This window comes from Eumetopias jubatus, unplaced genomic scaffold, assembly GCF_037043125.1.
Source record: "Eumetopias jubatus isolate StellerSeaLion01/CBP00866 unplaced genomic scaffold, mEumJub1_p1.0 scaffold_5, whole genome shotgun sequence".
Taxonomy (NCBI): domain Eukaryota; kingdom Metazoa; phylum Chordata; class Mammalia; order Carnivora; family Otariidae; genus Eumetopias; species Eumetopias jubatus.
In genome coordinates this window covers 44,447,611-44,467,653 of record NW_028274811.1, presented here as the reverse complement: position 1 = coordinate 44,467,653, position 20,043 = coordinate 44,447,611, and the positions used below count along the sequence as shown (strand labels likewise).

Below are 20,043 nucleotides of genomic sequence, written 5' to 3'. Positions count from 1 at the left end.
GGAAATATTTCTAACAGTAAAATAAATAATTTTCCCAGCTGACCAAAAAGCTTGACATTGTCAGTAGTAATGCTTAAAACCTTGTGTGGTCTTTTCAGAAAACTTTTGTGTAAAGTACCCTATTCATTCTTCTCCAAACCTCTTTACAGTAGTTCTCATTTGGGTAAGTGAGGCACTGAAACTCAGCAAGGTCGGGTAACAGTGCTCAAGGTCACGTGGCAAGTTTATGGCATTACTATTGCTCTAATACCCTCTATCAGGACTGCCCTGCATATTTGCCCAATGATGATTCATCAAAAAACAAAACAAACCAAAGCAACAACAACAACAACAACAAAACCCTAATCTGAGGATAGGCCTGTAATTCATTTGGTCATAACAGTGACAGTATTTTTTCTGGTTTTATTGTTTTATTTATTTACTTGTTGCTACAGTTATGGCTTTGACAAAGGGAACATGTAAGGAAAGAGAAAATAAGTAAGTCCTACCATGGCAAAAATGTTTTGCCCCTATTTGGGAACACAAAAGAATATAATAAAGGTGATGCATCTTCTTGTCAGGAGGCCCTGAGGTTATTGGTTTGTTCATTCATTAAACAAACATTATCGTGACTTATTTTCCTGGGTCATTTGCCAGGCACTGGGCATCCAGTGGAAAAGCAAACATGGTCTGTGTCCTTTAGATGACTAGGTCCATCAGGGAAGCCTGATGTTGAATAAGTAGTGATTACAAATGTGCTGACGGTGACAAAGAGAAGCGCAGAGTGCTGTGGAGACTTCCCTTGGTCTGGGAAAGCAGGGAAGGCTTCTCGGAGGAAGTAGCTTTCAAAATGAAATTCTCTAATTCACCTTTTCGCTTACTAGTTAAGACCAAAGGAGAGGTGTTTTATTTTTGTTTTTGTTTTTTTCAGTCTGCACGCATGAATGTAATATTGGAAAAGAAAAAGGTTTTCTGACTTTTAAAAATTTCATGCACAGAAAACTGGACAATTGGACAATTATTGACCCAAGGATACTTTTACACACATCAAAAACATCGTGTTTTTTTCATTTCAAGTGATTAGCATATACTAATTCCAAATTTTTTAAAGAATTTGACTCTAAAATATTTCCTCTTGACTGCTTAGAAAAATCTCTTCAGATTTTATCAGTCATCTAGTAGATGATTAATAAACATAAAATGTATTTCCCTTCCTGCTAGTTTTTTCCTCCTTGATTTCTTTCCTTCACCCCCTTTTTACCCAAGTATTTAGAACGAACTCAGTGCTTTTTTGGTTAGAAAGGGTTTGACTTAATTATCTTCTGAATTGATAAAAAGAATCCTAAAATACTCTAATGTAGATGGGAAGCTTAAAAGCATTTGGGTTCACAATCCAGTTTTAGTTATCTTTTATTCTGATATTTAATCATGCCTCTTTTCAGTTGTTTTATTCTATGTCTTAATAATGTTAGCTCTTTAATTACATTTTATTTATTTTTTTAAGATTTTATTTATTTATTAGCGAGCGAGAGAGAAACAGCATGAGAGGGGAGAGAGTCAGAGGGAGAAGCAGGCTCCCCACTGAGCAGGGAGCCTGATGCGGGACTCGATCCCAGGACTCCAGGATCATGACCTGAGCCGAAGGCAGTCGCCCAACCAACTGAGCCACCCAGGCACCCTACATTTTATTTCTGATTGTGTTCTGAGACATAAATGAATAAAGGATGTGTTTGTAGCGGCTTAAAATACAGAGCATGCTTTCCTAATGCTCTTTTTTTTATTATGTTATAGTAATCACCATACATCGTTAGTTTTTGATGTAGTGTTCCATGATTCATTGTTTGCGTATAACACCCAGTGCTCCATTCAATATGTGCCCTCTTTAATACCCATCACCAGGCTAACCCATCCCCCCACCCCCTCCCCTCTAGAACCCTCAGTTTGTTTCTCAGAGTCCACAGTCTCTCATGGTTCGTCTCCCCCTCTGATTTCCCTCCCTTCATTTCTCCTTCCTACTATCTTCTTTTTTTAAAAAAACATATAATATATTATTTGTTTCAGGGGTACAGGTCTGTGATTCAACAGTCTTACACAATTCACAGTGCTCACCATAGCACATACCCTCCCCAATGTCTATCACCCAGCCACCCCATCCCTCCCACCCCCCACCACTCCAGCAACCCTCAGTTTGTTTCCTGAGATTAAGAATTCCTCATATCGTGAGGTCTTAAGACCATGGTACCCATGTCAATTCTGTTGGCATTCTGTTAGTGTTACAACTTATAAGATAATTGTCCTCCATTTTAGAACACAGACAAATTGACCTCTAAATCAAGTAGGCACATGTAAGGTTTAGAACGACTATTTGAAAGCAGATCAAAAAAAGGCTAGCGTTATTTTGTGGCATTTCCATTTGGAATAATAATCGATAGCTGAGGGGCGCCTGAGTGCCTCAGTCAGTTAAGCATCTGACTCTTGATTTCAGCTCAGGTCATGATCTCCGTGTTGTGAGATAGAGCCCTGAATTGGGCTCCATGCTCAGCAGGGAGTCTGCTTGAGATTTTCTCTCTCTCCTTCTTCCACTGCCCCTCTCCCCCCAACACACACTCTCTCTCAAATAAATAAATACATCTTTAAAAAAATTGATAGTTGATTTTGATAATACATGAATGTAATCAAACCCATAGTTACTGATACCATATGAATACTAGGTTAGAGAAGTGTGCAAGTCTGATTGTTAAATTTCCTTCTGGCACGCTCTTTTGCAATTGATCACCGTGAAAATAGAATTCTTACAATGAAACTCCTGTCAGAGGTAGCTGATAAATGAACATGAAATGAGATTATTTGCCCCCATGTTCACTTCTGCCACCTTCGAGTCTGTGACTAGCTATGATTTCAAAATACAGCATTATCCTGGACCCTATCTCTGCCTGCTCTGGCTTCCTGAGGCAATGTATTTCAACATAATGCAACCCCACTAATGTAACTTTTTGTTTCTCTCAAGCTCAGCTCACCAACCCCCACCTGTCAAAATATAGTGACTTGGAGTAAGCAAATATCTATGTTGGGTTGTGTTTAAAGTCTTCCACTTCAAAATTTGGGACTTCCAATTTGATTCATAGAGGCTATCTCCTATAAAGGAAATGCTGAGTTTCTGTGTCATACACCAAACCCCAAATTTGCCACTTGTAACATGTGGAATCTTGGAACCAAAATCCCAGAAATATTCAAGAGGCAAAGAAAATGCCTTATATAGAGCTGCAGAGCATAAGATCTACATTAATGGGAGGAGGTGGGCAAGTTGTTGAGCTTTTAGGGAGGTTGGGAATTATTGGATAGCAGTTTGGTGGAGGCAAAGTTTAGATTTCAGAATCTGGTTTTCCTGGGTGTATAAGTTTAGTTTCCAAGTTGTAGAAGAAGTTTGTCTCGGGGGTGGAACTTCTCTGCCACCAAATCCTGTTTCTACTAATACTCTTATGGATAAAGGAGTGTTGAAAAGTGACATGTTAAAATATTCAAAATATTACCTTATTTCTTTTTCTACTCTTTAATACATGTGTAGTGAAAGTTAAAAACAACTGTTTAAAACGTAAATGACAGCAAAGGTTCATCCTAGCAAACATCTTATTTAATTTTTATTTTTTTCCAGTTGTCTAAATTCTCATGTCTATGAAGTACTAGCCAGTCCTTCCGAAGGATATTGGTATTTATACCTGAAATCAAGTCTTAATTTTACTCATGCTTAATGTCAGAAATAAGTAGCTTATTTCTGTGACCTTGTTGAGGCCTGGGAACCTCCGGGGGGATTATATATGGCTGTACAGAAGAAATGAAAAGGAGGAAGTGAGTAATTATTTAAGGAAAAAATAACATTAACGTTGGAAGACACTTCTTGTGTCCATATCCAATTTCACACTAGGCTTTAAAAAGGACCAAATTTTCCATTTCCCTGGTCATCATTTTACATTTACATTTATTTTTTTAAATATTTATTTATTTGAGAGGACGAGAGCATGAGCGGAGGGGCAGAGGGAGAGAGACAAGCAGACTCCCCACTGAGTGAGGAGCCCGATGTAGGGCTCTATCCCAGGACCCTGAGATCAGGGCCTGAGCCACGGTCAGACGCTCAACCGACTGAGCCACTCAGGCACCACTTACATTTACATTGTTTTTATCCTGCTTAAGGATTCCAGTTGTCCAATGTCAAGAATCAAGGGAGAAAAGAAGGAAGAAATACTTTGGCAGTAATGAAAAAGACAACTTTGCATCTCCTTCATTGTACATTTCTTTTAGAAAAAGTTGGACATTCCACAGTATTTCCATTCTGCGTTATTATTATGCCCTGATATTTTATCAGATAGAAATTAATAGAACATTCTTTTAAAAATGTAAATTGGAATGGAGACAAAGACAGATATTAGCCAAAATACCTATGACTGGCTTCAGCTTGCACAGGGAGATAGGGTCCATCTGGCCCTTACCAGTATAATCGGGGTAACAAAGCAAGTCATGTTTTTTTGCTCCCAGAGTCGTATATGTGGACTGCAGCTTTTATTTTCAGGGCACACTGAGGCTATTTCACCTGTAAAATGTAAAATGCCACCAGTTAGAAGGAGAGTTCTGTCCTGCATGGAAGGTGAGAGGAGCTCATCCTCGTTAGTCCCACCCCTCCTGCTCTCATGCCTGTCTTTGGGTCCCCCCTCCCCCCACTGTCTCCGCACACTTGCTCTCAGGGGTTCCTCCTCACTCCCCATTCTCCTATACTTTCTGACTTCAGTTTCAGATAAACCATGCTACTAAATACCAAGTTGTTGAGCAGCTTGTTAACTCTGCCAGGAGTGTTTGCATTTTCTTCGAGCTGTCCTGACGTGGAAATCAAATAGTATAAAAAAATGAAATGATAATAGTGGAATTTCATCCACTAAGAAGGGCAGACTCACATGGGTATAGACACAGGCACTTTCTCGATCTTTCTCAAAGAATACGTGGAAGGTGGCCTCTGATTTCGCTCTTGTGAGGTGTGGATCCGCGTACAAGAGCAGAAAGTTGTGATTTGTGAAGCATTCAAATATTGATGATTGATTCAGAGAGAACGTGTTTGTTTATGAACTCTTGGCTCCTCCGAGTTGGCTGCTGTTCAGTCAGCTCTCACCTACCCACTCTTGGAGCCCGTCTGCCAGATAACAAAGAGCTGAAACCCCAAAAATGTTTTCTCTTACTCATTCACAAAGCCGATATGGAACATGTCGTGCTCTCAAGAACCCCTGGTGTGCCAGATGCTGTTGGGAAAATAAGTGTCCTATTTACTTACTTCAGCTTCCATGGAAAGTACATGAATATTTTGGACCCCTCAGCTATGTAAGAGATAGACGGGGTCATATGGGTCTCAAAATTTGGCAGATGTGGTGTCCATCAGTAAGCTCAGCTGTCAGCCAATTTTGTCCTGCTCAGAGTGGGTTAAATTCACTCTCTGGCTCTCCAAGCCTCTCTAATCTTATCCAGGAGAAGTGGAGCTCTGCCTTGGTTTACAGTTGAGGTCACCCATGGGGCAGTGTTTGGACAGGGACTGATGGAATTATGCTGCACTGTTAACATTAAATACCACTCCCTGGTGAGGACTGATGACGGCATTGGGGTCCTTTGACTCCTTGCACACAATATCTTGAAATATATGCCTCCCTGAAATGTGCTGACTCATAAAACATGCGAAGGGCTCTGTTTGGCTTTCATCATTTATTTAATTTGAAAGAAAGTTGTTTTAAGGTATTTATCAGAGAGTTAAGAAATGTTTCTAGGGAATAGAAAGTGAACAAGAAAATTGATCTTTGTTGTCAAAGTCATGCATTAGAATTCACTCTCCAAGGTGACGCACCATCTCCTTGAGGGAGAAGCTGCCAAAAGCTTTGAAAGTGATCTGCCTGTTTTCTTCTTACACTGACTTGCAGGGAGGTGCTAGTATTTCAAGATGATTAAATTCTTGTGGAAGGTTTGCAAATAACGATGCCCATCCCTGTTTCTAAGAGAAGTTGGAGCAAGGAAAATTATATTTGGCAGCTAGTTGTGTGAAATGTAGTAATCTTTGTTGAATTTCCCCATTGTAGATATGTAATTACTTCTTTTTTAACAAAGGCCCTCTGTTTACCTTTTTTTTTTTTTTGAACTTCACACTTGATATAAAGGTTCACCCACATTCAGTCGTACTTTTCATAGTGTGTGTGTGTGTGTGTGTGTGTGTGTGTGTGTGTGTGTGTGTGTCTGTGTATTGCACTTTTCAGGAGTGGCATATGACTATGTTGTTTAATCAGGACTATATTTAAAAACAAATTTGTGAGAGAGTGTCGCTCATGTTATTAATGAGATAAGGTCCGAGTGAAGCAAGCTCTGTTGCAAAGGGCAAGTGTCACACAGCAGGAAGTCCTGGCCATCCCTTCCACGCCTGCTTCAGCCAGCCTGCTTCAGCCAGCCTGCCACCTCCTTGTCAGCGCATACCACCGCACAGAGGAAATGCCCTCCCTCAGCCACAAGTGCCTCCTGCTCAGCGCGGGGCCCTCCGGCCCCCAGGCCCTGCACCAACTCTGACTTTCTGCGGTTTCCAGCGATCCTGGCACCTTCCTCAAAAATGGCTTTTGTTTGGGATCCTCAGGGAGTCACAGTGCCAGGACCATCTCCCAGAGCCAAAACAAGATTGCGTTTCTCAAAGTCCTACAGGTATCACTGTTTACTTTTTGTAGCCGGGAAGAATTTTTTAAATCAGTCTCTGTAGCTTTAGCCTGCCCCTCCACGCCCCCCCCCAATATGCTTTTGGCCTGTGTTGATCTATTTAACTCCTAACAGGCATTAAGTTGGCATATATGAAATATGAGTGACAAAGAGATGAACCTTAAAATAGTCAGGGGGTACATGGGAACCTGAGAAGTAGCAAGAAGTTGACTAACTCTAAAAGCTGATTTTGAGTGTTAAATGGTGAACTTAAAAAAAAAAACCAGCATTCCTGTTACTAGCATCTGGAAAACAAGGGTATTAGCATCCCTGCCGGAGTTAAAAGAGCCAACGCTGGTCGTGCTAAAACGTTCAGTTAACCCTTTAAATGTCAGGAAAAGTGTCATGCTTGATTAAACAGGCAATCAAGCAACAAAGAGGAAATAATACTATCTTGTTTATAAGGGTTTCCGGGGCACATTCACGTGGAAAAGTGGCAACTATCTCTGGGATCTAGACGGTAATTCAGTGTTTTAGTCTTGTCTAGGAGAATTAGACACCATAAAATCAAAATCGATGTTCTATTAGTCTTTTCTTTCTGAAGAGTTCTATAGAAGTCACATGAAAGATCTTGACTTCACAGTCTCAATAAATTGTCAATGACAACTTTGTTTTACATCCAAGTTAGCTTATTTTAACCAAGTAACTAGAAAAAAGAAAGAAGACAGTGAGGAAAAAAAAAATCTTTGATTTCCTTCTTTGCTTGAGTAGTCTAGCTATTTATAAGGAAAAGATTGATTCTTCACACTTTTTTTGTTTGTTTCTGATTGGTTAGTCTGTAAGCAGTGAAAGCCATTTCAGGAAGAGCAAATACAGCTGAAACTGTTTGCAAAGTCTTGAGAATATCTTTCTTATTTAGACCAAATGCAACATATCTGGAGACTACTTGGCCTATATAGAAGTATGCATTAAATTTGAATTATAATGTATTCTGATTTATTTGCATAAAAACATTTGAGTTTTGGTTTACAATAATTCATGGGAGTTATTTATTTTAGACAGTATGGAAGATAGTGCCCTTGGAACTTACTAGGGAACTGTAAAATCAGAGAAATCAAATTATATACTTCACTTACAGTAACAATGCATAAGCAAACTTTGACAAAGGATAAAAATTGGCAGCTAAAAGTGTAAGTAGCAATTCCATTTATTTCTAGTTCAAAACAAAATAAATACCATTTATTTTACTAATTATATTAATTTATTAGTTATGAATACAGTTCAACATTAGAAATGATACACCTTACTATATGCTTTGCATTCTACTGAATGCACATCTCATGCTTATTGTATCTTGTGCTTCTCGTGTACTAAGTTGTATTCTCATCAAAGATTTGTAGGCATTACAGTGCTTATTTCCAACAGATGTTGACTTCTAGACTCTCCTCATTAATGAGAGCTGATAACGCGTCCTGGGATATCGTACATGTCTAACTACTGAATAGTGTGAAAGGAATAGCATGTGACACTAGTGTTTCAGAAATCTCCACAAAAAATGCCGTTTAAGCTCTACCGTATGATTTGCAGATACATTATGAAACTTGCCTTCATCTGGCAAAGTTATTTCGTTGTCCTTTGGTCAAGTTCTGATCCTTTCCAAAATACAACAAGCCACTGGGATGTCTAAGGATGAGTGTTCCATGCATTTAAGTGCCCATGTTGGTAGTTCTAACATGCCTTTTTCCTAATAAGAGGTTAGAGTGACCATCATTGGGCCAGTCTCCTTTGGAGCTTGAGAGACCTTGTCCCTCATTGATTTGCTTTTAATTTGTATGTGAATAGCACATGTAATAATTAAACTATTTATACATACTGTCTTTACTGTTCTGTGGGTCCTCTTTTGTCTCTCCATTTGGACTATAAATCCTTTGATGCCAGAGGCTCCCTTTTATGTGACAGGAGTGCCATTAATGTATATTTGATGAGGCATCTTGCTCCACGGTCTTAGTTGGTATCACCCCTTTATTTGCAAAGTCAACTTGAATAATCAGGGCCTATCACAGGCAAAGAGTCCAGTAGAAAGTTAGGGAACTAGGAGGGCAGTTGGCCACTCTGGTCTCATATTTTCAGAGGTCTGTCAGTGCTCAAAAAGATTTTGCATTCAACTATAGCAATATACTGACAATAATAAAAAGGATGTTTATCCTATAGCTATAAACTTTTAACAGGCCACACCATCTCAGATGAACCATGAATCAATATACGTATGTGGGGCGCCTGGGTGGCTCAGTTGGTTAGGCGGCTGCCTTTGGCTCAGGTCATGATCCTGGAGTCCCAGGATCGAGTCCCGCATCGGGCTCCCTGCTCGGCGGGGAGTCTGCTTCTCCCTCTGACCCTCCCCCCTCTCATGCTCTCTCTCTCTCTCTCAAACAAATAAATAAAATCTTTAAAAAAAAAAAAATATATACGTATGTGTACACACACACACACACACACACACACACACACACACTTAAATTCTACAGTTATCTTTTGAATAGCACATTCTTGTTGCAGAGCATTCCTAGAGTTAAAGGTATTAAACTGTTTGATGTGAACATTTAAATTTCCCCACAATTTTGCAATTCTGTTTTTGCGTTTTTTAAATATATAAGATCCTGGGCGCTTGGATGGCTCAGTTGGTTGAGCGACTGCCTTCGGCTCGGGTCATGATCCTGGAGTCCCAGGATCGAGTCCCGCATTGGGCTCCCTGCTCAGTGGGGAGTCTGTTTCTCCCTCTGACTCTCCCCCCTCTCGTGCTCTCTCTCTCTCTCATTCTATCTCTCAAATAAATAAATAAAATCTTTAAAAATAATATATATAAGATCCTTAAAGCATGGGAGTAGCTTAAGCTTACCTTGACCTTTGAGAGGCTTTGGATATGATTTTACTATTGAAGCAACTGAAATAACTGGGCATTAACCTATATTTCTTCATTGAATTTCTCCTTTATGAGACCGTTGGTCTGTAAAATCCTCAAATGTGTCTAGTGTAATATAATTTTTTTTTCTTTGAAGATAGAATGGACATGAATGCCTGATACTGGTGGTACACTTAACTTTAAAACTGGAATAGTTTTCTTTGGGATTGTCTTCCCTTTCTTGTAACATTCAGGGTAAAGGAAAGCCAAGTCTATAATATGTGAAATTCAGTTAAAGAGTCTGCTTTGTTAAAGTAATAGCAAATCATATACATTGGATGAGTATTCATCCCTGAGAAATACGATTTTGGACAGTTATGCAATGCTTAAAATTGATTTGAAAGTGGTTTTTCGGCAGTGACAAATTTTTGTCTTTTGTGGGTAAAATACGTTTTTATAAAAAGCCAAATATGATTAATATATAACTTGTTAAGCCAAATTTGACTTGATACAGAGAGAGAAAGAGAGGATTACATACTTAGGAGGCTAACTTTCCTCTGTGGATCTGGAATGAGTGTCAGTCCTTCTTTAGAGCCACACCTCTCCTATCTTTTTAGAGGAGAGAGAAGGGAATGGTGTGTTCATCACATTAGGTTTGAGGAGATAATGCAAATGAGTGAATTTATGTTGGAGTTTTAAATATAGTACCTAAAAAAAATTGGAAAGAAAATGATCTGGGAAGCAAAGAAAGAATGAGGAGTAAGACTTAGCAGGTTGGTGGACTCTGCCAACTCCCCAGGGGAACTAGGTTGGGACATTTTGTTTTTCTAAATGTTATTGTTTAAAAGTATAGTAACATTTAAGGAAACTTTAAATAGAAAGTTACTCTTCAAGACATGGTCCTGTCTTCCAACCAGAACAAATCACAAAACTGTCTGCTTTCTCTCTTCTCAGAAAGGGACATTAAAACAAAGAAAAAAACATATGGGGTGACTATGAGGTGGGTAGAAGAGAAAGTCATCCAAGGTACACTTAGGACAGAGACGAAACAGAAAGCAGTTCTAGTTTTTCCCATCTCTTATACTAATAGGGGTTGTGGGATACACTCAATAATTGAGACACTCAGAAACTCTCCAGATCTCTTTTTTGCCAATAGTTTCAACGTCAACATCAACATCCCTCCCCCAGCATTTTAACAGAGCTGCCAAATAGGTGATTAATTAAATCCATGTAAGCATACTTGCACCTGTTGTAGAAGGGCTAACAGGTAAACTTTTTAGTGGGAAACACACCCATCAGTGGAAAGGAGGATTAACAAGCAATCGGATGGAGAAATAAAAAGCCTAAGTGATTTCGAGCCATGGAAAGATAAAGCCGTATTTACTAAAACGAAAAGCCCTCAATGACCTTAAATCATCCCCTGTGCTCTTAGAAAGTTATGTTCAGACCTGCAACGTCGATCTGGACATCTGATAGCAAGGGCAAGAGGAGAGTGTGGTTTCCACTACTGTGTTACCAGGAAAACCTGAGCAGTAGCACGTCAGTTGCTGTCAAAGTAAACCTAGCAGTACGCACTAGAAATGCAGGCAGCGCCAAGGCCTTAGGAGGGGGAATGGGTGCCACCAACATGGAGTCAGTACCCTGGGATGTCACTTCACAGATACCACATTCATGCCTCCCATTGTGTAGCATTTTTTTTAAAAGCTTTCCAGATGTGAAAGGTGTAATGACTCTTTAGTGCCCCACAGCTCATCTCATTTAATTCTGTAGGGAAGAGAATGGGAACACTTACCACTAAATGGGGGAGGAAGAATGGAAGGTTCAGAGATCAGAGGCCACACAGACACAGGAGGGCAGTCAAGTCTGGCGTAATAATAAGTAATAAGTAATAAGATCTAATTTCTAGTAGACACTTACTCTGGGCCATGCCACATTCCCAGTAACATACACACATTATCTCATTTCATTGCACAAAACCCCACGAGATGGATCTAGTATTGTCTTTATTTTACAGCTGAGGAAACTAGGCATGGTTTAAGAAATGTGCCCAAGTTTGATCCCCAGCAGTCTGTCCTAGAGCCTAGAATTCTAAATAGTCACTCTGCTACCTCCAGTTTCCTGACCACATCTTCCCATGACCACACAAGGAGGAGTTCCGTCATGAGAGGTACTATTCTAATAGATCCACTATCCTCCTCGGTTCACCTCAGAATCTTTCCCTGAAGAGAGAGCACCTTGTAATTTGATGTAGAACATGGCTTAGTGGTCAATTAAAATATAAACTTACTAAATAATATCTGAACTGTCATCTAACCTAATTGATACTGCTTTAAAGCAGTGTTAAACAAGAGCATCAAAATGTAAGTATTTCCTGGGGCACCTGGGTGGGTAGCTCAGTCAGTTAAGCGGCTGACTCTTGATTTAGGCTCAGGTCATGATCTCGGAGCTGTCAGATTGAGCCCCTCCTCCAGCTCTTCACTAGGCCTGGAGCCTACTTAAGGTTCTCTCTCTCCCCCTCCCTCTGCCCCTCCTCCTGCTCACTTTCTCTCTAAAAAAAAAAAAAAAAAAAAGAAAAGGATTTCTTAAGTAAAACAATCATAAACAAAAACAAAAACAAAACACGAATCAGTGATTAAAGCAGCCTGGCTCTACCCTCTCCCTGGATTTCGCTCCACGGGCTTCCATCTGGTCCATTTCATCTAGCCAGAAACATTGGTCATGTGGTTGCGTTGCACTGCCAGAATGCTGCTCCTTAGCCAGCTGTTCAGTGGAGCCTGAAGATTCTCTGAGCAAAAGAGGTCAACTTCATGCCGTTTCACGCCACTGGCATTGTTTTGAACATTAAATGGGCCTTCTTCATGATATTCCAAATCGGGACTAATAATAACATAATTGAAAATGGGAAAAATAGTTACCATAAAGGCAACATAACAACCGTTATAGGAATAACAGGAAGGCTAACAATCATAGCACACGTGGGGAGGTAGCATGGTATTGGGGAAAGACTTTAGAGCTGAACACATGAAGTTTGCATCCAACTCTGCTGCTTTCTTGCCTGGGCAGTTTCGCTAACCTGCATTAGTAGATTCCATGTCTGTAAATGGAAAATATTAATGCCTCCTTCAAAAGGCCATTTCGCCCCTCAGTGAGAATATGTACAGAAAAGTGGGTTGCCTAGCCCCCTCTTTTACAGCATTTTCCACCGTCCTCTTATCATCTCACCAATTTTGTGATGCTTCTTTGTCAAATGGGTTTATAGGTTAGCCATTGTCACCAGGGCCACATTGGGTTACCGAATAGTACAATACAGTGGCAGGTTGCATGTATAAGCAGCTGCATCTTTGAAAGGTGCTGTGGAGTATTGAACTTGATTGCCTTGGTTTTCTGATCTGTAAAATGGGATGTTGTGAGGATTAAGCCTGTTCATCATATAGAATTCCTGGCACATGAAAACACTAAAATAAGTGTGAGCTGTTATTAATACTAGAATAGAAGCTCCATATGACAGTAATTTTTGCCTTCTCTTTTCCACCTCTTTATCTTTAATGCCTGTAAGGGTGTGTGACATGGTGTAGGTGGTTGATGAATATGCCTTCAATGAATGAAACTACCAACAAATGTTTTTAGACCCCTGTCAAGAATGGGGACACTCTACTTCCTTCCCCCACATTCACAGAGCAGAGGGCAAAAGCTGAAGAGACCCAAGAGTTCATCTGCTCAGACCCATCAACTAACATTGAAAAATCTAGAGACCAGGGCGCCTGGGTGGCTCAGTTGGTTGAGCGTCAGACTCTTGACTTTGGCTCAGGTCACATTCTCAGAGTCGTGAGATCAAGCCCTGCCTAGGGCTCCATGCTGGGTGTGGAGCCTGCTTGGGATTCTCCCTCTCCTCCGCCTGCGCCCCACCCCCCAACTCTAAAAAAAAAAGAAAAACCTCAAGACCTAGAGAGAGCCCAGGTCATGAAATTTGATAGTGTCATAGCCAGTGCTTGAAACCATGGCTCTGTGCACTTCTGCAGAAATTTTTTCTCCAGCGTTCCAGCACCTCACTTCAATGTAGATCCCATCTTATTCATTGACTTTGGTAAGGCAGTAAGCAGAATGGTTGCCACTTTCTGCAACGAGGAGTGCAAAAGTCAGATTTGGGCAGCTACCACAAAAGGATGAGCTTCTAAATATTAGAAAGACTCCTTCAAGTAAAACTAAACTTAGACACTTGACTTACAAGTCTAACAATCCCGTCCTACAACAGCTGCAATAGCGTTTTTGCAGGGACCTTTTTGTAAATAGATTTTTTGTGGAAGGCATTAGCTGAGATTTCCTAAATTGAAAGAAAGTCCTGTCTCGAGCATTCAAAGGGATCTGTGCAATTAGCAAAGCAATGCTGACCAGAAACAGAAATGGAGAGGGGAAATAAGGCTTGTGAGTTCTCTGTACTATCAAGACGACACACGGAGCAACCACAGAAAGACATAAAACTGTGTGATTATTACAAAAGTACTGATTAAGAGGTGGCTGTGGGCTACCAACCGGCATGGAGCACTGTCAAATGTGGACAGGCAAGAGAGGCAGAAATCAAGGTGGCAGAAGAAGCAGAGACACCCCCCCAGGGGCTGAGAGCTTGTAATTACGCTTGTGAAGAGTTCTGATGGTCCACATGAGAGCCATACCATGCTTTTAAAGTATACCATTTCTGAATGTGTAATGGAAGTGAGCATCCATGTTTAATTTGTGGGTAATAAAATTTATATTATTGTCATAAGGTTGATTTTATGATTTTCAGCTAGTAGTATTTTGACTGTAAGTCATGAAACTGAGGAATCCCCAGCACATAATTTTAAGGGATAGTACCTTTAGTGAGCAGCCCGGAGAAGACTTGTTTAGTCTGAGCAGAGCAAATAATGAACACTTTACGAAACAGGGAGCATTTGCTTCTGTACCCCTTCCTTTGCTGCTTCTCATTGTGGAGGCCCCAGCCCCGATATGTTTTGCCCCAGCCATTTACCCACCTCCTGCCTTGGCTATGCCCCCTCATAACTTCCATTATGTTTTTCACTTTCAAACCATAATTGGAAAGCTTTTCTAATTTTCTTGACAAGGGGCTAAAGAAAGCCTCTGACTTCCTGTAAGGCTGAGTTAGAGAAGTATGCAGAGTTACTGTGAATCAGAGCAAAAGAAAATTCCATTGGCAAAGGAGAGGACAATATGGAACTAATAAACTTGTCGAATTGTATAATTTAATACCTGATGATAATGTGAATTTGGAAGGGAACAACTCAAATGTTAAAGAGAAAAGACGGATTTGTGAACAGAGTAGATACGCACTACTTTAACTCTGTGAAGTCAATCAAATGCAAAAGATAGACATTTCCCAAGAGCAACAAGTCTGTACGCCCTGTTCTGAAAAGAGGGCTTGAAAGTGAACCTGAAAAAGAGAAGCTTTGTGGTGGGCTAAGGGAATAAACTAAGAACTAATGTGACCACGAACAAATCACTCAAATGTAATCAGAATTCATATAAAAGATGAATACATTCATTCAGAAACTATTTTTGAATGCCTATGATAAGCCTTTTCATTAGTGGGCTGGTGAATGTTAACAGCCAGCTTTCTGTGAAGACACACACACACACACACACAGACAAAGTCTATTTGTAGTATTTGCTGATTTCCAAGGCAAAAATGCTCCCCGCGGCCCATTTAAAGTTATAGAGGGCACTAAATAGAGAGTTAGCAAGCACTATAACACATACAGATATGTACATGTAAATGACCTCAAGAACATACGTGATATCACAACGTAGGCAAACTATAAGGAAGTGAAGAGTCTTGAATATTTATTATGTAATTATAACATAATTTATTTAATTATTTAATTAAATTACTTTTTTGAATTATAAGTTTATATAATTTAACTTTTTATAGTTGCTGGGTCTAACAACCAATTTATCCATACTCCTAAAAATTTAAGAGTCTGCTTTTGTCAGCTGGTATGGACAGCTCTCGCACCCCACCATGCCTCCTGCTTTCTTAGCCACCTAAAACTACTGACCGTATAATAGGGATAGAATGATGAGTAAAACGGATTAGGTCTTTGCTCTCATAAAGCTTACATTGTGGTAGAAGAAGGGAGAAAACAAACCAAGTTAACAATGAAATAAAACAACGTATGTACTGAGATAAGAGATTCTGCTTGGAAAAGTCAAGAAGCCTGCGTAAAGAAAACAACAATTTATTTACATAGAAGTTGAAGTGTATCCATTCCGTATATCCCTAAGTACATTGCAGTCCTAGGCAGACAAGACATAACTCAGAACTGCACCAAGTTGATGGAAACATATGAATATTGACCTCATCACTGACTGTGTTCTTGGGCAGATCAGAGTCCAGTCTCCTCACTGAATTTGCCTCTCTTTCTCCTTTATTGTAGACGTGTAAGGAGGAGGAGGAGAGGGGAGTGGATATCGTACTTTCTGTTGCATTATTTTGTGCAATCCTCAAAAAGTTCCAAACGTAGAAAATGTTAAAGATAAAAAAATTAAAGTTAAAAATCAATAGCAGTAGCATATCGTATAGTAGTATCTTTTTTTTTTTTTTTTTTTTGCTTGGTTTATCTGTCCATGTCAGCCCAAAACATGGAAGTCATAAGGTAAGAGTAATGGTGTGATGACTTTTTTATTTTCAAAAGCAATCATACAAATTCAAACGTTGGATTAGAAGGAAAGCTAGTCAGACCAACTTTTCTCTAACGCATCAGTTTTAGGATGGTGCCTGTAAATATTATGTTTCTAATGCTTGTTCCTTGATCCTTTCTGGCAATTAACTTGTCTTTAATTGATTTGTGGATTATCTACTTGAAGTTGCTATGGATAAAGGAATGCAATGGCAGAATTTGTTTATATAGAGTGATAAAATGGACTGGCTGGGAAGAGAGGTCTAACTCTGTAAAGTAGCCTTGGTTTTTCAGGGATTTTTCTTTCCACATAATGGCAGTGTTTAGATAGATGGAAAATGAAAAACTAGCTGAATCTGATTGGAGTTCTCATCGAAAGGGAATGTTTATGTCCTGTTTAAGAATCACATTGATTTGATGATGTAAGTACATTCCCTAGTGAAAGAGGGGTCACCGTAGGGGAGAGAAAAACGTGACCAAAAAATCCTTTTGCCATTTTTGGGTCATATTTGATAAAAAGTTCTCATCTGTGGGTTCCACAAAGTATCACTGCCCCGATCTCAGATGAACTAAAAGACATATATCTCATATGCTCATATAGTCATATAATTGTTTTATTTCTGTATCTTACCATTGCCTATAAAATGACTAGATACTTTCCTACCATAACCTTCTCTAGCCATTTATTACAGTTCACAATGTCTCGAGCAAAGGCAGTTAGTTGCCTGTTGCGAGTAGTGCTGGTGCTGCTGGTGGGTACGTTTTCGTTCTGTCCCCCCTGGTGGAGGAGGAGGATTACTACAACTTCTGTTGTGTATGCTGCTCCCCTGATCCTTGGCTGTGATACTCAGGGACAAAAAAACCTCAACCCTAGATGTCTCTTCCTAAAGAAAATCCATTTGGACTGAGGCAACAGAATCATCAGAGAAATCTCACTTGCAGAAATGGCAAGAAAGGGAAAGAAGACATTTTTGGCGAGGGAAACAATTATCTTGTGTTTTGAAATGAATTTGAAAGGCTTAATGTTTGTGTCAGCCCTAAAGAATTTAAAATGTAAGTATCTTGCCTAGCCAGTATTGGTAAAAAAGGGAAGAGACTCTCCTTCCTTGTTAAATTATGTATATGTAGCCCTTAGCCCTCTAAGAGAATCTGATCGGTAGATGATAGGTTCGAATATGCAACTGGGTGAGAGAAAACAATGCTTAGCCATATTCATATAACCAGCACTCAGATCCAGAAATAAAACATGACCAAGGATACCCTTTCATCCTCCCTTCAGTCACTATGCTTCCAAAGATAACCACCATCCTGACTTCCACGAGTATAGATTTGTTTTGCCTGTTTCTCAACTTCTTTAATGAATGAAATTATACAATTATAAACTCTTCTATTTTGGCTTCTTCCCATCAACATTGTGATAGTAGTATTCATCTATATTGTTTTGTGTGGTTGTCAATTGTTCATTCTCGTGATTATATTTCATCAAGTGAATATACTGCAAATTACTCATTAATTTGTTGATGGATAGTTGGGTATTTTAGTTTGAGGCTATAATGAATAAGAGATGCTGTGAACATTCTAGGATATGTCACTTGATAAACAAGTGTGCGTGGAGTATGCATAAGTTTGTATACATACACATATGTTGGGTGTATCCCGAAGAGTAGTATTTCTGGGTTGCCATTTATGCATGTTTTTAGATACCACCAAATAGGTTCCTAAAGTGACTGTACCATTTATATAATTCCCAAAGCTGCGTTCCAGTTTTCCACCTCCTTGCCAAAGGGCAGGCCATCTAGATATTCCATTTTCAGTGACAGCATCTTAATAAATGATTATCTAGGAGATGGATATTCTGATTTACGGGACCTCTTTTTCCAGGAATAGTGAAGCAAATTCTACTTCTCCTCATGGTAAATAGTCCACACCTATGAAATGAGTGCCCCTAGTAGAAAACTTGACTCGCTGTGCAGAAAGAGAATTGACCCTGTCTTTGACCCATATTCAGTGTAAGTCTGTAATCTTATTCTTACATTTTATTCAGAGTCATTTGTCAACCCAACAATAACCTCTGTGAGCAAAACCAATTAATAATCTTTTTATTCTATTTTAAAATGACCATCTCCTACTTTTAGTTCTAGCTATATATCCTATGCTCACTTTAAATGAGGTTTTTCCATCCTATAAATTATTTCTTGGAAAAGTTGGTTAGGGCTTTTCCCGAGCCAAGTTAACTTGTGTAAACACACTATTGAATACATAGACAATACAAGTCACGATACAGTACATTCCCTTTATTCTTTTTCTTCTTTCTTTGTCTTTATTTATTATTTATTTTTAATGTCAAGATTTATTTTTTTTTAATGTCAAGATCCTGGTGACATATAATCTTCTTTTGTATGTCATCCCTTCTGATTTATGATACCAGTCTGACTATTGGTACATCAAGTAAGTAAGCTGACCCAGGTTCAGTTTGTACCATGTCAAAATGTGATCATTAATTTTAGATGATGACTGGAGAAATTTAGCGTGTGCAGTATCTGTGGGTCCTATTTCTTGAAGCTTTCAAAATCCAATCCCAAGTCTCTCTAATTGGTGGCATATTCCATAGAACAAAAAGGAAAGTTAAGGCAGTATAAATGTATATTGCAGGTTTCATGATATGAAACAATGTATACTTTATTACCATACAGATACTTTAAATCATGAACTTTGAAAATAAGAGTTTCTACATAAGGTCACCTGACTTGAAAATTGGGAAAGGCATTAAGGATTTATAATGTTCTCTTTTAAATTTTAATCTCTAACTTTGTGGGCTCCTGAAGTTGTTATATTTGAGCTTCACTTTTAGGTTCCTTAGAAATGAGGTTTTACTAAAAATATAATCCTCAGAACCAAACTTTCCCGGTGCCTAAAACTCCCTGGGTCCCACTGGAACTCATATGAATTCTTCCAGGTCACTAAAATGTTATTTCCAGTACATACCAGATAGCAGCTTAGCATCGCTAATCATTTTGTCAGTGATAAATGAAAATTTGTCATTGAGCCTTGGTAAATAAGAGTCCACAGAATTCATTTTAACCTATCAAATATTTCAAACTATTGAATCTTTTAGCAAAACTGCTGAAGAAAAGCAGAATGGCTTATCTTTGTTTTCAATTCCCTGTTGTCCTACCTGCTGCCAGGGGTGACCACAAGATATGAAATATCCAAATTCAAACAGAAAGGGGAGTTCTAGGAATAAGGATCATCCTTTAAGTAGATAATCAGCCTAATGGTCATCGAATGCAGATGGGTCCACCAGGCATGATAGCATTCAACCTCTATTGGGGAACTTATTCTGAGACAGTGCTTTATAGAAGAATCTGACAGCAAACAAACAAGCAAACAAAAAACCAAACCACAACTTTGGAGAGTAAAATAAACAAAAGACATGATATTTTACAGGCTTTATTTTTATCTTAGATTTTTTCTTTTGTTCTTTGTTTTCAATCATTTTACTATATTTCTTTTTTTTAAGATTTTATTTATTTATTTGTCAGAGAGAGAGAGCACAAGCAGGGGGAGCGGCAGGCAGAGGGAAAAACGGGGCTCCCCACTGAGCAAGGAGCCGATGTAAGACTCGATCCCAGGACCATAGAATCATGACCTGAGCCCAAGGCAGACGCTTAACAAACTGAGCCACCCAGGAGCCCCTCATTTTACTATATTTGAACGAATATATAGTTAGGCTCAGTATCAGAAACTGAAGAACTGACACTTTTGCTGCAAAGAATATGACAGTTTGTAATT

The 20,043-nt window shown here is 39.2% G+C and overlaps 1 protein-coding gene across 3 annotated transcripts in view; it reads left to right on the top strand.

The window, feature by feature from the left end:
• The window catches only part of PDE4D (phosphodiesterase 4D), a 746,399-nt gene that overhangs the window by 380,654 nt on the left and 345,702 nt on the right, over positions 1-20,043 (top strand). Inside the window, exon 1 of one of the 3 annotated variants that reach the window (XM_028119060.2) lies at positions 6,537-6,690. The exons of the other annotated variants lie outside the window; for them this stretch is intronic. Within the exon in view, the coding sequence (XP_027974861.1) occupies positions 6,602-6,690 (89 nt within the window). The 5' untranslated portion in view covers positions 6,537-6,601. Of the gene's footprint in view, positions 1-6,536; positions 6,691-20,043 lie in introns of those variants that run through there. 3 annotated transcript variants of the gene reach the window in all.